This window comes from Cyprinodon variegatus, unplaced genomic scaffold, assembly GCF_000732505.1.
Source record: "Cyprinodon variegatus isolate N-32 unplaced genomic scaffold, C_variegatus-1.0 Scaffold83, whole genome shotgun sequence".
NCBI classification, from domain to species: Eukaryota; Metazoa; Chordata; class Actinopteri; order Cyprinodontiformes; family Cyprinodontidae; genus Cyprinodon; species Cyprinodon variegatus.
Window position 1 is genome coordinate 409,238 of NW_015150536.1, and position 19,835 is coordinate 429,072.

At 36.0% G+C, this 19,835-nt stretch overlaps 1 protein-coding gene across 4 annotated transcripts in view; it reads right to left on the reverse strand.

The window, feature by feature from the left end:
- Nucleotides 1-19,835, reverse strand: part of tnn (tenascin N) — a 60,155-nt gene that overhangs the window by 16,410 nt on the left and 23,910 nt on the right. The window contains exons 7-11 of one of the 4 annotated variants that reach the window (XM_015373233.1): nt 16,730-16,912; nt 15,557-15,646; nt 5,762-6,025; nt 3,317-3,577; nt 1,075-1,338 (exon numbers count right to left, since the gene is read on the reverse strand). In XM_015373233.1, the coding sequence (XP_015228719.1) occupies nt 1,075-1,338; nt 3,317-3,577; nt 5,762-6,025; nt 15,557-15,646; nt 16,730-16,912 (1,062 nt within the window). The remainder of the gene's footprint in view (nt 1-1,074; nt 1,339-3,316; nt 3,578-5,761; nt 6,026-15,556; nt 15,647-16,729; nt 16,913-19,835) is intronic. The other 3 variants (XM_015373234.1, XM_015373235.1, XM_015373236.1) reach the window with 3 other exon arrangements.

Here is a 19,835-nt window from a genome sequence, read left to right on the forward strand (position 1 = left end):
CTAGATCCATCGGGGGAGGTGTAGGTCAGGATATAGCCATCTATTTCTGCTTGGACCGGATCCCAAGAGAGGCTGAAGCTGGACTCTGTTATGTCTCTGGTTTTGAGGTTTGCTGGAGCGTCCATTTCTAGGAAAGATTGTTAGTGGTTGATGTCACAGAAGATCTGTACCAGAACCACGATCCGTACCATTAGCTCATTTGTGCATGCGCCACTAGAATCCGGGTCTCCCCACGTTTAATTTGTAAAGAAAACCTAAATTACCATTTTTCCTACCTAAAAATAGTAAGCGTACCAAACTACAATGTGTTAAAGGTTAATAATTTATTTCCTGAAAAAATAAATGCATTTAATACTTTCTGTTTTATGACTTATCTGTGCTCAATCTGTGCCAGAAATCGGACCCTAAGCTACTTCTGAGAGCTAACTTTTTCGGCTTTGGACTTAAACATAAATCTAGTCTTTTTTGGTTATTTTTTTTCTATATGTGTTAACCTTATGTTATATAGTGCACAATCTAAAGAAAGAAACATCTAAAAATGCAGATAAACATGGTGTAATATTTTGCCAGACTGCTCTGAGCATGTGCAATGGTGACCCAAGATAAACAGTTTTCACGAAAAAAATGTAAAAAGCATCAAGTTGTCTCAGAAAAGTCATTAAAAAAAATTCAAAGATGAGTTGTAGCATTCTTTAGGGATTTAAGGATAAAAATAAGCACTTTTAGTACTGTTTTTGGTGACCTGGATGAATATCTGCTTGCACATGTGCAAATGGGCTGATGGTACAGATCGGGTAGTGACAGGTGATCTTAACATGCAGTTATATGGAGCAGACTACGGAAAGAGGTGGGTTACAAAGAAAAAAAAATCTTAACTTCCTCATTAAAACTTGGCAACCATCTGTTTTAAACCAAATAAATCTGTTACCCATAATTCTATCGGTTAGCATTCAACTCAGTTTAAAGTTTTTAGAATATTGAAAAAAAAAAATCCTTGTTAAAAAATAAATAAATAAAAGCTATTTGGCATTATTAGTTGATGTGTTTCTAAACAAAAAGCAATAGTTCTGAAACCTGTTTCCGCTTGTGTTGAGATTTCCTTGCTGGTTTTGTCGCCCTTCATGGCTTGAATGTAGACAGTGTAGAGGACTGCAGGCCGTAAACCAGTCAGCATATAAGTGGAGCTACCAGGTCCTACGGGGATTTCTTTACTAGATCCATCAGGGGAGGTGTAGGTCAGGATATAGCCATCTATTTCTGCTTGGACCGGATCCCAAGAGAGGCTGAAGCTGGACTCTGTTATGTCACTGGCTATGAGGTTAGCTGGAGCGTCCATTTCTATGAAAGAATGTTAGTGGTTGATATTAACATACAGTTCTAAGAAGCAGACTAAGAGAGAGGTGAGTAGGTATAACAGTGTTATAGATCTCAACCCAAACGGGAACCATGTTTTTTAAAATCTGATGAACTAGTCACCCATCTGTCGGTACATATGCAACTAAGTTTTATCATGTTACATTTTTAAAAAGAAAAAAATAGCATACTCCTTAATGTGATTTCGATCTGGGATTAATAAAGTATTTTTGAATTAAATTGAATTATGTGGTGAATAAGATGATTAATTTAAATTGTTTAAAGCAAAGCCTGCGATGGACTGGCTACCTGTCCAGGGTTTTACCTCGCCTCTTGCCCGTAGACAGCAGGAGATAGGCACCAGCACCCCTCGTATCCCCGCTTGGGATAAGCTAATGGAGAATGAATGGATGGATGTTTAAAGCAAAGACCTGCAGATCTGAAACCTGTTTTCTTTTATGATGAGATTTACCTTCTAATTTTGTCTCCCTTTTCAGCTTTGATACACTGTAGAGGACTAAATATGTTACAAAATAAGATCTGCTTTAAGTCTTCAAAGCGATATCTTTACACCTCAACCAAGGTGTACGTTAGGGTGTAGCCATCAATATGTGCTGTATGGGGTCCGAGGAAAGGTTCAAGTTCTAAAGAAACATGTTTGTAGTGGGCATCAATATACAGTTCTGTGAGCAAACTATGGTAAAAAGACAGGTGACAAACTGATAATGGACTAAATATTTTAACTATAATTAACCCATGTTTTAAAAAACATTTTAGAACATGAACTTTAAAAGACAGGTCACCAGACAGGTCTTTTGGAATCATTAAGGGTTGCCAAAGTTATTAATGTTTACTTAATGCCAGAATAAAGATAGAAATTTTCATGGAATTTTACTGTTTAAGCAAGTCTTTTCTGGATTTTGGAAATGTACATTCACTAAAATGATTTGAGTCACTGAAAGCACACCTATGGGTGTATTTATGGAAACATCTGGAACACTACTTCCATGTGAGCTACTGTAAAATTAAGGAATAAAAGATATTATGAAGAAAGTTGTGGACCTTCATTCTAGGCTACAGTGTTCAGACACCTGATTTGTCTTATATAAAATAATATACAGTGTGGAAACATCTAGCCTGTTTTAATGTGATGGATGCATATTAAGCCCAAATCTAAAGCATTAGATTTGGTAAACATTCTGATTTAAACTGAAGAATTTCATTGTCAACATTATCTTCAAAGACTGTTAAACAAATAGGGATATGTTCTAGCACACATGACATATTTTTAGGAAACTTGCTAAACGGTTTAATAAAATAAAAATTGCTGTATTTGTTTGATTTTAATGATCTTGCTTAATAAGGAAGAAAAAAGTGGACTTTGTAAGTCAGTGAACACGTCACATAGTAAAGGGGTTCAAAGCATTATTTCTGTAAGATGTTCATGCCCCTTACAAAATAGATGACTTTATCGGGAAAATCTGTCATTGGCAAATTTGAGAGGCAAAGCTGGTGAACAAAACAGCCTGCTAACCAGCAAACTATTATATAAAGAGTTAAGAACGATACCAAAAACAAGTTATTGTTAGTCCAAAGGAGGTTTGAAAGCTTTTTACAAACAATATACTGGCATTTAGCAAACAATAATAGCTTTTTAATAAGAAATTACTTTATAAAGTAAATATTTAATCTTTATTTAAGTTGTTATCAGATATTAATTTTGAATTTCATGCAGTTAATAAAACAAATACTTAAGGTTGTATGTATATATCTGGTTCCAACTACACACTATGAATATTATTTGTTTTTCTCTTTAACATATCACCCAGCTATTTCTAATTTTATTTAACAAATTTTATCATGTTAAACATTCAGAAAAAAATTGTTTTCCAATTATGACAGATTAGGAACAACTGATTGAAATGATTAAGTGGTGTTTCTGAGAGAGTTGCAGATCTGAAACCTGTCTCTGCTTCCGTTGAGATCTTCCTGCTGGCTTTGCTTCCCCTGACAGCCCAGAGATAGACAGTGTAGACGACCCCTGGCCTAAGGCCAGTGAGCACATAAGAACTGTCCGATCCAACTGGGGTTTCCTCCCTGGACCCATCTGAGGAGCTATAGGTGAGCATGTAGCCATCAATTTGTGCTTGGGTCGGATCCCAGTAAACTCTGAAGCTGGAGTCTGTCTCATCTTCGACTGAGAGGTTAGTAGGAGCATCCAACTCTGCACAGGAAGTTACATTTAGTAGACATAACTTCAACTGTTAAAAAGCACAGAGAGAGAGGAATTAAAACTACACATAGATCAGCTACGTCTATGCATGAGGAGTTACAGCCAGTGAGATCGAAGAAAGTGTTGATGTCAAAGTTGAATCAAACAATGCATTTTGTTATTTGAATTTATACAAATGTCATTATCTGGTGTTAATTTATTTTGGTTTCTTTGAAGGTGACCCGATTGGAATAATATTAAGAACATAAATAGATGATTAAATCCAACTGTGACATCAAATCCCATTTCTATGTGTAGTATTGTCAGTGAACTATGATCTATGTTAATCCTAAAGCATGCAAACACTGTGAAAATGAGGGTAAAATGAAGTTTTTAACTGCATTTTAGCCAATTCCACCAAGTCACATAATGCTATGGGTACATTTATTGACAAAAAATATTGATAAACATCAATATTGACCAAATTGCAATAATTTACCAATAAACTCTAATAGGTTTGTTTGACAGGGTAAGAAATAATTATGTCTTAGAAGAAATTTTTCCACCTTCCAATAATCTCATGAAGAAATGAATAGAAAGGGAGGTGAATTTAATAGTAACTGACATTGTGAATAACTATCTGAACTACATGGCTTATTTTGCATAAAATATATATATGATACAATAAAATCATATATTCTGTTTACACCTTCCAAATATAAATAATGAACTATTTTGGTGGATGGAAAATACACTCTATGCAAACAATTTAAAAATTACCTCTACATATTAGGTACTGCATTAATTAGATTATAACTGATAAATATTCCCTTTTTGTTAACTGTAGAAAAGATTTGGAGATGTACATTCCAAGCTCTGCTTCTCTATTAAGAACAAGAGTATTTTGCAATGTACAAAATTACTATAATAAATAAATGTAAATAAATCATCATTGTAATGTTTGTTATTTTTCCTTTTGAAAAAAGGAAAAAAGTAACTAATATTTTTATTTGAATCCACGTTAATTGTGAAGACCCTCTGGGTAAGCAGTGTTAACATATATTCAAGGGTCAGGAAACATAGCATGGATAGTGGTGCAGTTTGTAATGCTGCTCTCTAATAGTGAGAAGGTAATGGGTTCAGTTCTGGGCTTTCTACTTGGAGAAAGTTTTTAAGGTTAGTATTGAAATGTATCAAGAAATGTATTTTTACATGTTTTGTTATACTGTTATTGCCATACATTTGCTAATATAATTTAAGCAAATTTGCTCAAACAAACTGAGTGCAAATTCTTGCTGTGTAAATTACAGTAAGCTTATTTGGTGGTCAGCAACATATGCAAACCATAGAAAGAAAAAGGTCAGGTAAGAAAGAAGAAGATATTGAATTCTATTTCCTATCTCATGCTTTTTAAAAGCAGAGTTAATTTCTGTCTATACGTATTTTAATAGATAAAATCATTTGAAAATTATACCTAAAGAAATGTTTTCAGAATAACTGAGTAAGTCTAGTTCCCTCCGATTTAAGCCTATTTGTGGGGTTTGCAGTTTACATATTTCAATCTCTAAAAAGCAAAAGTAATTCTACTTTCTTATTTAATTTTTGTTTTACTTTAACTTGAGTTTCCATGCTTATGATTTTCAAAAAAATGACACTCATCCCATCATTGTTGAATATAAATGCCCCCAATAATGTTGGTCCTGCTGTGAAGCTGTTTTTTTTTTTTTTTTTTACCTTTGTCATTCTGAAACAGCTGCTCACACCAAGAACAGTAGGCTCTAAAGGCAGGAGAACATGAAAGCCCAGAGATGCCAAATTGCTGGCTTTGACACATAGCCAAAATGGCTCCCCTTATGCTTTCCAGACATTAGATGCAGGATGAGGGAATTGCTTTTAAATAAAGACACCAACTTCATTATAATAAATAATCCTTGCTAAACAGAGTGTGAGGCTCCCTAAGTAAAGGGGAGGTTAATGCAAATGAACTGATGATTCATTCTACCATTTTTAACAAAACAAGTAAGAAATTCTATTAAAAATCCAGCAAATCTTTGAACAATACAAGCATGAAGACAATACCTGTTCTTACCTTTGACAGGTATCTGGATTACCAGCATCAAGCTAAATATTATCTTGCAGCAATAAATCAAATCAAAGATCTCCCAAAACGGGCCTGGAGCCTAATCCAAAGTTTACCTGTTTCAGCTTCTGTTGAACTCTTTTCACTGACTTTGTCTCCTCTGAAGGCCCAAATGTAGACTGTGTGCAGGACTCCAGGCCTCAAACCAACCAGCCTGTATGAGGTGCTGTCACGGCCTACAAAGATCTCTGAGCTGGAGCCCTCAGCAGATGTGTAGCTCAACATGTAGCCTTCGATTTCTGCCTGGACCTTATCCCAGGAGACTGTTGCAGTGTCTTCAGTTACTTCAGTAGTGACAAGGTTTGATGGTGCATCAATGTCTAAACAGGTAAAAAAAAAAAAAAAAACACAAGTTGAATTTATTAAAAAAAGTAAAATTAAATTAAATGCAGTTTGTATTTGCTCGAAAGGAGAATTATAGTAAATGTCCTGTACTTATTTAACACTTGTTCAAGTCAGGGTATCAAAAACTTTTTACAGTACATTTACTCTATTCTCCAATAGTGAATGACATATGGTGGCAAGACGACTGGTGGTGGCAAGATGGTGGCAACACTGTAGCCACAGCTGCCCTAGGCATGCTGAAAGATTTGAGGCTGCCATACACAAGTGGCACCGGGCCCTCTGACCATCTGTAAGGAAAGTGGGTGAGGTGTCTTGTCCAAGAACACAACAACTGAGCCAGACTGAGCATGGATTCAAACCAGCAATCATCAAGCTGCACGACAGACTTCTGCATCCAATGCCAATGTAATATTGCTAGTCTTTAAGGCTGCTTAGAGCCTGTAAAGGTGCAGCAAATTATAGCACCAACACGACAACTTTAATTTAACAAAGGAGGAGAACAAGGACATATGGAGGAATACAACCCAGAGTAAGATGTCGATTCATCCATGAAAGAAGAAAAAAGCGTCAACTTGGATGATAGACTTCCCAGCAGTGTAGTTTTCATCAACGATGATGAAATAATTTTGTTTACCCTCCTTTTTTTATAAGGATTTAAAAAAAAAAAAGCTATACATGGATCTTTGTTGACAAAAACTTGAGAGATAGGGGTGTGAGCTTTAATCAACGAGACTAAAGAAGAATTAGCAGGTAGTTGGTCAGACATTTAAAATGCATCATTGTGCTGTAATCTGCTAAGCAGTATCAGCCGTGCTGCTTCGTCCTCTTTAAACACGCAGCCCACCTGACCTGCAGGGGCGCTCCTTCTGCATGACCACAGATGGATCATGGCAGCGGCGACAGGTGTGAAAATAAATCCAGAATGGTGCAAGTGTCTGACAGAACACCGATACTGCATGCTGAACTCTGACAAACTTTTCTGCCAGCTGTGCTTATGCAGAAATGCATCCTTGCACGTGCGTACCTCAGAGTCTGTGCTTTAAACTCCACACTGATGGTTCGCTATCGGCAATATGGCTCTTCCTGCTCTTTCTACTTAATAAACTATATGTGGCTGATCATCCTCTGCCAAGCATAAAAATCCCTTTGTCTAACTAGCAAGATTTTATTTCTTCCAGCTCACAAGAGGTGATGCTAAACATTCTTTGACTTCTACCAAAAGGAATCCCTAAATTATATCCAAAGAAAATATTTCATTGCATACTGTACTGTTTATTTTTGGATAAAGACACAGATGAAAAGGTACATAGATATTTGAATATTTCTTTCTAATGGTTCTCGCTTCTGTCTATTTAAATATGATGTAAATGTTTCCTTGAATTGTCATTAAAACATTTTCTGTTCCATTTCAATATTTCAACATTTTAGTTAGCCTGTTCGTTGAATTTAGGTTTTTTAATTTCCAGGGCATTACAAGGCACTTATGTAGGTTCTCTCTGTATTTTCTCAATATCAAAACCCTGTGAATTCAAATCTATTTTGACCCCTGAGCAGCAGTAACTAAGGGGTGAATTCTCAGAAATAAAGCCAGAATTGCCAAAGTAGAAAGAAGAATGTTTTTGCTCTTTGCTTTTTTGGAGCAATGAAGATTTTATTAATCTGTGTGTAAGGTATAATTCATAGTAGATCAAGTGCTTGCTTTGGGATGGAAACCTTGTATGTCTAAAAACCTTCCTTTATTGTACATTTTGTTAGCTTGTCTGTCTGCTATATTAATCAATATGATGTGTAGAGCTAGATCTGCTATTTTCACAACTTTTGTGAGGCAGTTTTGAGTAAAGAAGGACATTAATACATATACAATTTTATTTGAATTCTCTAAATCAAAGTTTACTGCCTAACAGCAATGATAAACTGCACGGCAGCACTGTATCTCCAGCAATCATAATATCTAGGCAAGAGCTGTCAGTATGGTAAAGAATCTGGCTGTTATTCAAAATTGTAAAGGTTCACTTTTTTTGCAACATAAAACTGACTAAAATAAGACTAGAACCTCTTTAAGTTTTAGTCGACAAAAAACGACTAAAACTATCACATATCATAATGACTAAAATGTGACTCAGAATAATAATATTTTTCATCCTGAAGACTAAGACTAAATCTAAGATGGCTGTCAAAAACAATACTGCTACAAAGTCGAAAATGGCAAGTGGTATCTCCTGAATAAAAGCAGTCTTTCTGCCCTGTTAAATGTAAAAACGTATGGAATTCAGTCAATGTGTGTTAAATGACAGGTGTTCTTTGGGGCAAAATAGATTTAGGGTTTAAAATTCATTAAAAGCTCTTTTTTAATCAGGGTTTATTGAAGCCAGGTTATGATTAGTGTTGCGCTGATGCAACTTTTTACCGATACCCGACACCTGGCTGTGCAGTATTGGCCGATACCAATACCATACTAATACCATCTGTTTGAAATTGATGTGTGTGTGTATATATGAAGAACTGCATACTACTTGGATGTAAAATAATTGCCATCATGGCTTTGTCAAGCTGCTGCCTACCTTTGTGAAGCAGGAAAAAGACTCATACAGAGTGAATCCAGTAGAACTTTTTATTGACTACCTGGAATGGGTGACAATAGTTAAATAAACTTTTGGCTTTCAAAATGGTATCGGTGCCCTATTTGTTGGCAACTCACTGACACCGATACCATAATTTTAGTGGTGGATCTGGGCCCCATGCAACACTAGTGCAACACTAGTTGCTCACAGGTCATAGATGTTTACAGAACATGAGGACCACAGAATGGTTAAAACAAAAGTTGGGTCAACAAAATATATAAGATAAAGAGTGTACAGAGTGTACAGTGTACAAGCTGTTGCATAGTAGCCTTTTGCAAAAACCTATGTTTTTGGTCTTATTTGATCATTTCACAAAAAACATTTACATTGGAGCCTTTGGACTTTTTTGGTCTACTATATTGCCCAAAATTGCATACAGGTCAATGCAGACCAGCCATTCTGGATCTCCAATTATCTAAACTAATTGAACCAGAAATATAAAACATTATACTCAGATTTCAGAAAAAGGAAGTGTTGTGATCGTTCTCTAAAATCTGGATCTAAAATGTTTTACTTTATTCGTTTGACTGATGCTAAGAAAAATGCTGATATCATTCACAGCTTAATCCTTTTAAAACTGTTTTGATCCAAAAGGGCAATGGGATGCTTAGTATAACCTTTTGGCTTGATGCTGATTGGCAAATGTACATAAGAGTTTTTGATTGACATTGGCCAGACAGCGAGGAGGTTTTCCTCCTGAGTCAAGGTGGGGAAGGGATCATTCAGCCAGAACAGTCATCTTGTGCTGAAATCTAGCCATGGTTTCTGCATTTTATCTCAGAGCGCTTCACAACAGCTATTTACATCCATTGCACTAATGTGTTTTATGTGTTTCAACATCTTTTGATGCAATATGTGTTTCATCATTTGTTAATGCAATACGGGACGTTTGGATTTAATTAACACCATTGAGCCTTTCCTGTTTCAGGGAGCAGCAGCCACCACCGCTGCAAAACTGGCCTCCAAGAACTTGAAATCTAAGTACAAACTGGTTGTTCAGTTGCCAAGATTCAGACATCAATGACAGTTAATTACTCCTGTTCTTCTCTTCGCTTGAGAAGCTTTCCAGCAGGGGTTATGAGAGCGAAACAACAAAGAAATCCAAAGAAATTTGTTTGATCTCTGATAACTCTTTTAAATCAATAGACAGGGTTAGTCAATCTAAACAATAAAACATATTTTTAGACTGTCCAGTTACTCAACATTTTTCGAGAGTTGGTTTTGGTTGGACAGTTTTACCAACATAGTACGGTATAAGAAAGAGAAAGATCTGCTAGAGCTACTTAGATGGATACAAAACCTGTTCAGTCTACTTCATGTTTGTCTGACTGAACTTCACCTCTTGAGCTGCAGGGCAAGTAACAACATAAAGCTTTCATTTCTGAAAGTCCATGGAGGCATACAGAAGGTGAAGGAAGAAGCAGCTGGTGTCCATGAAAATGAATGGCTTTGTTCATTTTTTACCTAAGAACACCAAGAAAGGCAGACAACAAAGAAGAGGATGGCAGGAAATAAAATAGTCAGTACCAGATGCATCATAAGAGAGGAAGTGGAGGGAGATGTTAAAGCATTAATCATTTGGGGTGTTAGTTTGTGGATGTGGTTCAGTCAAGGTTACTTCTCAATCAGTATGCAGTCTGAAACTAGAAGACTTTTGATGACCCACCCAAAAGAAGAAACAAACTTATTCCACTGCAGAGCTCTATATTCCCAGTCTTTTCTGTCCTCTCCTGCAGTCACATTGAAGCCCCTGGCTGCAAACTTAACAGTAGGGAAAACTTAAAGTAGCCCTTTCATCAGTGTTTCTAGAAAAATTGTCCCATCACCCTCAGTTTCAAACGACACTTAAAAATAGGCTTAAAGACTCACAAAGAGGAATTATAAAATGTATACTTAAAAAAAATCCCAATATGATTGCATCTACCTACAAACTCTCTGTGAAATCATTAATTCAGTTTATTTTTTTTAAATCATGCCAAGTCAAAACACATGTAATCTTAAGGTACTTTACCAGAGACAATTCAATCAGATTGGTTAAAGGTTTCTGTCAAGGAAAACTGATCGATTGTATTGAGTCATTCACTTGCAAGACATGCTCCTGGATGAGCTGGCAGTGACCATTTTCGCTTGTAATTTGTTGTTGACTCTTCAGCAATCCCTCATACTGAGCATGCATTCAGCGACAGGAGAGGAAAAAACGCCTTTTAAGAGGAAAAAACCTCCTGCAGAATCAGGCTCTGTATAAGCGGCCTTCTGCCTTCTACAAGAAAAAGCAGATATACAAAAGTTAACCGTTAACTAGCTTCACAGGCAGGGTCGTCCACGAAAGGCACAATCAGGCAGATGAGCTCTGAGCCAGTTCACATGCCAGAGGATGAAAGACAGCACATAGACTTAGTCACAGTAAAAGAAACAGGACTACACAGAAAAGTAGGCTATGCTCCAACATCTATAAACAGAAATGTTGATGGCAGCAGCTAAGCTGATATTTCATTCCAGGATGTGCATCAGCCAAACAGAAACAGACCAGATGAAACTAACATGACAAGAAAAAACTGAGAAAATTAAGCAATGGGTTGAAAGAAATACTGCACAATTGGAGAATAAAGATAGAATGAAGGAGAATAATGAACAGTGTTCCCTATGTCATCCAGCAGCCTAAACATATAGCAGCATAAATATAGAAACTTTCTCAGGATAAACTAATTATTTTGGATGAGGTATGAGGAAGGAGGAGCCAAGTAGAAATGTCTGTCCAGATTGAATTCTCCTGTGCCAGAGATTTACAATAAACTTGATAAAAAAATTTAGATATTACAACTTTGAAAACGCATGAATAAAAAATGTATTGCTTCTAAATTACTTTTTTTTACAGGATACATTTTTTTCATGTCAGCATAGGCAAAGACAGCAAAGTTGTATTCATCCTTGTTTAGGTGTCAGCCTTTCTCTGACTTTTTATGTAATTGCTGCTACAGTAGGATATTTGTACCAAAGCTGTAGTATATGAAGGATCCTGTTACCACAAATGTTATACCTCACTGACTGTGTAGCATCTGCGGCTATACAACAAAAACTGCGGCCTCGGTCACTCGGAAAATAGCTTATCCATTATAAGTGGCATGTTCGGCTGAGTCATTGAACACAGAGCTCAGAGGAACAGGCTGCCTTTTATCAAGTGCAGCTTCACAGCCTCATGTCCTCGCTGTATAGTGAAAGTGATAAAGTGCACCTAAAAAGACAGCAGCATCATTTTCTATAGATATCCATTGTGTTTCTTGGAAAAGCTAAATTTGTTGTGTTTTCCCAAGAATTATTTTCTCTATCTTTTGAAAGCAGCAACATGTTATAGTAGAAAGTGTTTTTAATCATGTACAGTAGCAAGATCCAGGCCTAACATTTGATTAATACAGAATCCAGAAATTGTGATAAATAATTATTTTGTCTGTCACTGTGGTGGACTGGAGACGTGTCCAGGGTGTACATGCCCTCTTGCTCAGTGAGTTAGAACCAGCACATCTGTGTCCAGTATAAGATAAAAAATTATGGAAAATTAATGCATGGATGGCTCATTTATTTACCATGTGTGCATTAAGTTTGCATTTTAAATATTTTAATAAAAAAACACATATTAATGATATTTAATTAACATCCAAAATGTATAGACATCTTAGAATATAACTAACTGTCTAACGCCCTCTAGTTAATATTACTAGTACACAGCCAATCGGCTGGCTGAAAAAAGAATATTGAAAGTTTATACTATTATACTACTATTCTAATCTACAAGAAAGAGGAATTTCACAGCTGAAAAAAATATTGGAAATTAAACCATTCACTTTTATAACATGACATACTATGAACACAATGTCTGTTAAACACCAGATTGTAGGCTTTTCTCTGAAGCAGAAAAAGGCTATTAACAATTTTGTTGTTTAATCTATTTAATCAGACAATACCAGTTTGTTGTGATCAAAGGTTCAGTCTGTAAATGGAGAACTCTAGTAAGGTAATACTGTGTTTTTTCTTTTTTTGTGTGTGTTTTTTTACATGAAACAACTCTTATTAAAGCTTGTGTTTCTTTAGCACCATTTCATTTCACATGTCATCTCAAGCCAATCAACAGAAACAAGTCAATCAGATCATCGAGTCAGATCGGTAAAACATTCTGAGGCAAACCAGATAATAATATCCAAGTCATTGACTTTGCAGGACATGTTCCTCCTGGATGAGCGAGTGGCGACAGTAGATATTCACTCTGCATCTTGTCTTCGACTCTGCTATTATCGCTGGTTTATTTAAAGTTCCAGTTTACGTCTGTCTGACAGGCTAAATATTTGATGGCAACTTTAGTTTTTTGTTAACAATCCATTCTGTAAAAAACTGCATGGCTTCCATTGGTTGTAAAATGCTGCACAATGTCCTGAAATTCAAAAATCAATGCCACATATGTGTGTTCAATATCAACTAAAGATTGCTTCCAAAAGTCGTTTATTTTTGGTACAGTGTATGCCGTCAGATTTTACACAATTTACTTTCAATTTCTGCTTGACATAAATATATTCGGCCAGATGGATGTAAATGATCTTTTAAGGCAACTCATGAAAGAAACTGTACAGCTGAAGATGGCCTAGCTCATTCTGTGTGGTTGGGTAACTTTGATAGGGGATTAAAAACAAAATCACGGTTATAATATGGGTTAATCATAATAGATGCTGTTATGCATTGGTTTCATAATATTTTCTAATCCTCTGAACAAATATACACATTTTTTTCTTATTTTCTCCTTACATAGATGAGAAAATGCTTCCAGATAATTGCTGAATAAATATAAACCAGACAAAAGGAATGCTTCGATTTAAGAGATTTACAAGATATACAAAATCAGAAGAAAAGTTAAAAACAATCCTCAGTTAGCTAATTGGATAAATACTATGCTGTTGTAATAGCTAGATGTTATGTTAAAGAATGCAAACTCTAAACCTATATGATAATTACAGCAAAATTACATACAGTAAACATTAAAATAAATGATTTGGTGAATAAATACATGATGAGCCTTTAAAGTTCTGGACACATAAAAAAGTGCATTGTTGAAAAAAAAAAAGAATGAAGATCTCTCTTTAACATTTGTAAAAATTTCACATTTACTTTTTTCTTGAATGTTTTAACAAAATCTCAAGTATGTTTTCAGATCCTTTCTTGGATAATTTCCAGCTTCTCTATGAAAGAGTCTGGAAGGGATCAAGAGATGAAAATGGGGGAAACACAAGGCAGATGTTGAAGGGGAAAATGAAATATGTGAAAATATTTCCTCTGAGAGGCTTTGGTTATGGGAAACATCAACATTTCCTCACAGAGACTTCTGCACAGTAAATCATTATCTAATATAACAGACACAGAGAATTCTTTCTTGGGGACCCATTATCCTAATGTGTCTCCTTAGATTCCTTCTTTAGGAGCTGATAAGCCAAAATATTTTGACTTATCAGGATGTACTTTTTTCCAATCACTGTCCAAATATTTTGCAAATTTCTAAAGAATTTTTTTTCTTCATAGCACTTTCTGCCTCATTTATTTCAATATTTGTGCTTGCTTGAATAACAATTCCTCTTTTTTGCTTCTTTTATCTCTCTCAATTGAATAACTGCTGTGTGGGGATAGACAGTATGCTTACTGAGATAAAAGGTTAGGTCTCCTTTTGCGCCATGCCAGTCATCATGAAATGATTGAGACAGCCCTTGCAAACACAGCCAAAGACTATCCTCTTCAATCACCTCTAAGCCTGTTCGTGTTAAACCTAAAATGAAGGATGTAGCTACTGGAGTGAAGACAAGCTACTGCCTGTCTGTTGTAGATTAGAGTGTTCGCACTCACATGCACTCTCAATTTCAGCACATGTAGGTGGCACATTTACGCAGAATGAAAAAAAAAACATCAGCAAAGACAGAAATCCATGAGTACCTGTCTGGCCTCATAAGATGAGAGGTAAGTCTTGAAAACACGCCGCTAAGCCAGATGACTTAAAATCATTAAATTGGCTACTGCAGAGTCTGAATTACGGAGAGACATGGATGTGGAGACTACTTTTCTCTTTTTTTCAACCAGGTAAGCTCAGAAGGTGGCTGATAGAGAAGCTGTAGGAAGAGTGCGAGACAGAAAAAGAGAATAATGAGAATAACTGGAGACCTGTCATGCTGTGTATAGACCATGCAGAATGTCAAGAACAGCTGTTAAAAGGGAAGATAAAAAATAAATTCCTCCTCACGTACTAAAGCCACTCAACACAAACAGAACGACATGCTGATATACAAGAATACCAGATGGTATCTGTAAATCACAGACTCTCTCACCTCAACCATCAGGGAGCATCCGATGGTCTCTACATTCATATCATGTTTCCCCTTGATGACCTCACCACAACCATTAAAGCTTGTCCATATGATTAGGTAGTAAATTCGTGGTCTCTGTCAATAACCCATAATTGTGCCCCTTGATGGCCAAATTCATTATATTGTTATTATTGGCTGAGTGGGGATAATAGCAGGTTGTACAATCTGGTTCATCAGTTAGATGAATGATTGATTAAGTGTTGCACCTCCTAGGCTCTGACCTCTGGTGAATTACTGATGTTCTGAGAAGAATGACGTTTTGTCTCTGACTCTACTAAAAACTAAAATCTTTTATTTTTCTCCAATGCGTTTCGTTTCCACATGTGCATAACAAATCATTTATCATTTGATTCAGCCATCTACTCTGTCTCCTATCTTTCACAAATACATTCTCCATGCTAATGCTGCCAAATAGAAGTCAGTTCCAGGACAACTGCTCACTGATAATAACAAAGGGTCATGATGAGTAAAGTTCATTTAAGAGGTTACTGACCTGTGACACCAGTAGTAAAAGAGGCCTTCCCTCCGGCGTTTCCTTTGATGGACTGCACAGAGATTTGGTACTCTGTTCCTGGATATAGACCTGCAGGAAGACAGATTTTTTTATGTCCAAATTGAAAGGAAAAGCTTTCATTTCTTTTATTAATCCACGTGTCTAAATCACACAGAAACAACTGAAATAAAGATTTTTGGAATTAAGAGGATTAAGAATTTAAAAGCTACAATAACTTAACTTTTTCACTTTAATCTTCTATCAACTTGTCTCAGTGTTAAATCATTTTTATCTTTTGAGCCCCACTTTTGATGATTTTCATCATCACGTCTGTTATTTTTTTGCATTGAATGTTTTTTTATTATTTTTTTTTATTTAGTGGCTAACCTGAAATGTTCATGTTTAATCACTCCAGTAAGCAATATCATCATATAAATCTCATATCTGAGTCCTAAATCCTCTAAGTCTTAAATCTAAACATAGATATATAAATCTTAAATACAAATTTTTACTTCAATCTAAATATATGTCTGTAATTTATTTTTAAAGCTTAATATCTTAAATCCAAATGTTTTAAAATATGTAAAAAACATATATATATATTTCATTTTTAACATATTTACTAAACTTCAAATAAACATTTTAATTTGGATTAAGGGTATAAATATAAGACATAGATTTAGATATGGATTGAAAATGTACAGTACATATAAATATAACATTTGACCCTACTTTATGAAAGTGTGACATTTAACCCTGACTAACAACCTTTAATAACGAGTTGCATTAGGTTGAGAGGCTAAATAATTCCCTCTGCTTACATTCCCCAATCTGATCGGAGTTCAGAAAATTACAGATTAAAAACCTATTTTCTTTTATTATTAATCCGGGATCTATTGGGATACTAATGTTATTTTTATAATTTCCATTCCAAAAAATACCACTGGAGACAGAAAAGCTAGAAAGCAATAATAAGTTTTGCTTAGTGTAACCCCTGTAAAGATCTTTCTAGTATTTTTTTAGGCAGAGGGGATAATAATACTAAAAACACAAAATAAAATTATTCAATCTAAACAATCTAATATTTTTGCATAGTTTGATCTTTTTCTTTGAAAGCATTTAGCAAGTTATATTCTCATATCAGTCTTACATCCCTTCCCTTGGATGACTTACCTACAATAGTGTGTTTGGTGCGTGCCTCTTGACTCCTCTGAACATTCAGCTCCTCCTCCTGTCCTGATGGGTCGGTGTGTGTCAGTCTGAAATAATCCACTTCTGCCTGTGGGTTCTTCCAGTCCACTTGGATTGAAACCTCTGTCTGGCCAGTGACTCGCATATCATCTATGGTTGAGACATCTGAAAAGAATACATTTCATAGAAGTGGGTGTACAGACAGGAAAGGTCTCCACTAAAGCTAGAGAAAACAAGTTCATGTGATCTGGTCTGCCTCCAATTCCCGCAAAACTAAGTGCCGATGCATTGGCATGTGAGATTTCTGAGGGGGAAGCCAAAACTTACCTTTCAGCCATGAAGACAATAGTTATTGTTCTAAAAGAATATATTTCAAAATTTGGTCTTGTTAGAGTAAAAAGGAGACAAGCAGTCAACATTTTTTTTTATTTAAATTATGTTGTTTATTTGGTGGTTCTCACTTAAATTGCTCTGACAGTTTTGTAATTATTTTTAAAATGTACAATATTTCACCACAAATATGAATAGCACAATAATGTGGCCTAAGGAACAGATTTAAGGTTATGGTAGATAACTAGCGTAGTGAACAAGCCCCACCCGCCAGCGGCCAAAATCAAATTTGCCTGCGAGTGGTGTAGCCCCGATCAATGTCCCAGGCACCAGAAATGACGGGCCAATCACAACGCAGAGATGTGTTTTGAATTTCTGGATGCAAAGCGAGCAGGAGCTTGAGGGCGTAACGACCAAGATGCGTGACGCTCGAGAAAGCACAAGGAAAATGGCAAGAACCATTGAACAGTTCTCATTTGACTCAGCTTTGGAATCAGTTTTGGAAGGATTAGACCTGGGGGTTTTCGTTGAAACGTAAACAGGAAGAGGCTCTACGCTCATTTATTTTTAAGAAGGACGTATTTTTAAGAAGGAGAATGAGAATGGGGCATTTAAATCCTACTGAAACCTATTGGTGAATGTAGAATAGCTATAACGACAGTGGCGTTGGATGTAGGAGTTTGCCCTGAAATCGAAGGATTGATGGTTCAAGCCCTGGCTCCGACTTTCATTGTCGTTGTGTCCTTGGGCAAGACACTTCACCTGCATTGTCTACTGATGGGGGTCAGAGGGCCCGGTGGCGCCAGTGTACGGCAGCCCCGCTTCTGTCAGTGAGCCCCACGGCAGCTGTGGCTACATTGTAGTTTGCCACCCTCAGTGTGTGTGTGAATGGGTGAATGAATGTAGTGTAAAGCGCTTTGGTCAAGTCTCCTGACTTGAAGAAAGGCGCTATATAAGTACATGCCATTTACAATTTACCATAAAAATATATTTGTAAAAAAAATTTTTTGTGTTTTGTTTTGGGTTTTTTAAATCTGATCATCATTAGAAAGTAATAAGATTTTTCGGCAAGACTTGATATTCACTGAGAGATGGGAGATCATGTTTGGAGGATTTTGTTCTTGATCAGTGATTGTCTAAATCAGATCACTTTCCCTGAACACACTATACCAGAGCAATAATAACTCCTAGCGATAACACACTTCACTGCAGACATTCTTGTTTAGAATAAAATAACAATTAGGGGTGTTAAAAAATAAAGTAGGCGGAAACAAAAAGATAAAGACGATTTTCTCCTAAGAGGAAAAGCATAAGTAATACACAGAAACCGATGTTCAGAGATTATAAATCCAATTGTATTAATCGTTTAAATGTTAGGTTGGCTCTTAGGGGGGACCTAGAGGCATACAGGAGCAAAAATCAATAGCATACAAGCAGGCTTGAGATAGACAAAGAATGGACTTTGAGTAAAAAAACAGGCGCGGCCTTGAGCACGGAACATGACTAAAACAGATAACCCAGTGGGGCACAAAGAGAACTTAAGAGTAAAAACATAGCAACACACAGGTGAAAGCAGAGGAGCTGATTGGCATGACACAGGTGGAGCACATGGAGCTCATTCCATACTGTGCTGAGAGATGGAAGACTCAAAACAATAACTTACTAAAGAAAATCATACAGACAAACCAGGAAATAAAACACAGGCTCACTTAGATAGTCTTAGAAACTGCTATCACACAATCTATAAGTCATAACAAAAGTAATTTCCCTCTGGGATTATTAAAGTATTTCTGATTCTGATTCATCATCCAAGTGGTGACGTTTTTTTCCACTGATGACATGTGAGGAAGTGCACCTTACCCTGCAGGGATGTGCCTAGTGTTTAATGAAAACTTCTGTAATCCAATACTTTGTGCTCTCTTCATTCTGCGACAACATTGTTATCTGGCTAGACTCTCTACACTGAGATCTGTCACCATTTGTCGAAAATGTTAAAGTCAAGTTCCATTTGAGAGATGTCCCTTTAGAGGATGTTTTAAAACTCTATCATAGTTTCTGGGTCTAAAAGAGCAAGAAAGAGACACAGAGATGAGCTGAGTTAATGACACGGTCTGAAAGGCGAGGGGCGGCTAGTAATGACTCAAGGTGCTCTAACAGACAGGTTTCTAATGTATTTGTGAAAATAAGAAGGTAAATGTTTTTAAAACCATTATTTCCACAGTCATTTCCTTCATTAAGCTTCAGCGTATCTGCCTAAATTCAGCATGACTTTCTGTGTAACCAGAAGAAACCTGAGAGAGGGAGATGTCAGTTTCAGGGTTGATAGGGTTATTCAAAAAAGAAAAAGTGTAATTTTGCTTTTTCCTGACCTTTTTCAAAATGTTTAAGTGCAAGGCAGTGCATGGCTCTTCTTTACACAGTGTGTAATCTCGCCTTTGCCCCAATACAAATAATTGATGGTCATTTATGTAAAAAAAAAAAGCTGCTTACGGCCTGTCTATGCTGTAGTTACACCACAAATCTGAGCAATAAAAAAAAAATCTATAATAGATCAAAAAAAATATTGTGATATGTTAAATTAAACAAAATTCATTGAGTGAAAATCAAAAGGAATGCTGTAACTGTTCTCAATTAGTTTTTTTTACTAATTGGTCTGACATTTTTACAACAGTACTACGATTTCAATGTTATCAGACAGTATGAAAAAAATTCACGCAATTATATAGAAAAAAATCTCTATTTGTTTTTTAGAGATCAG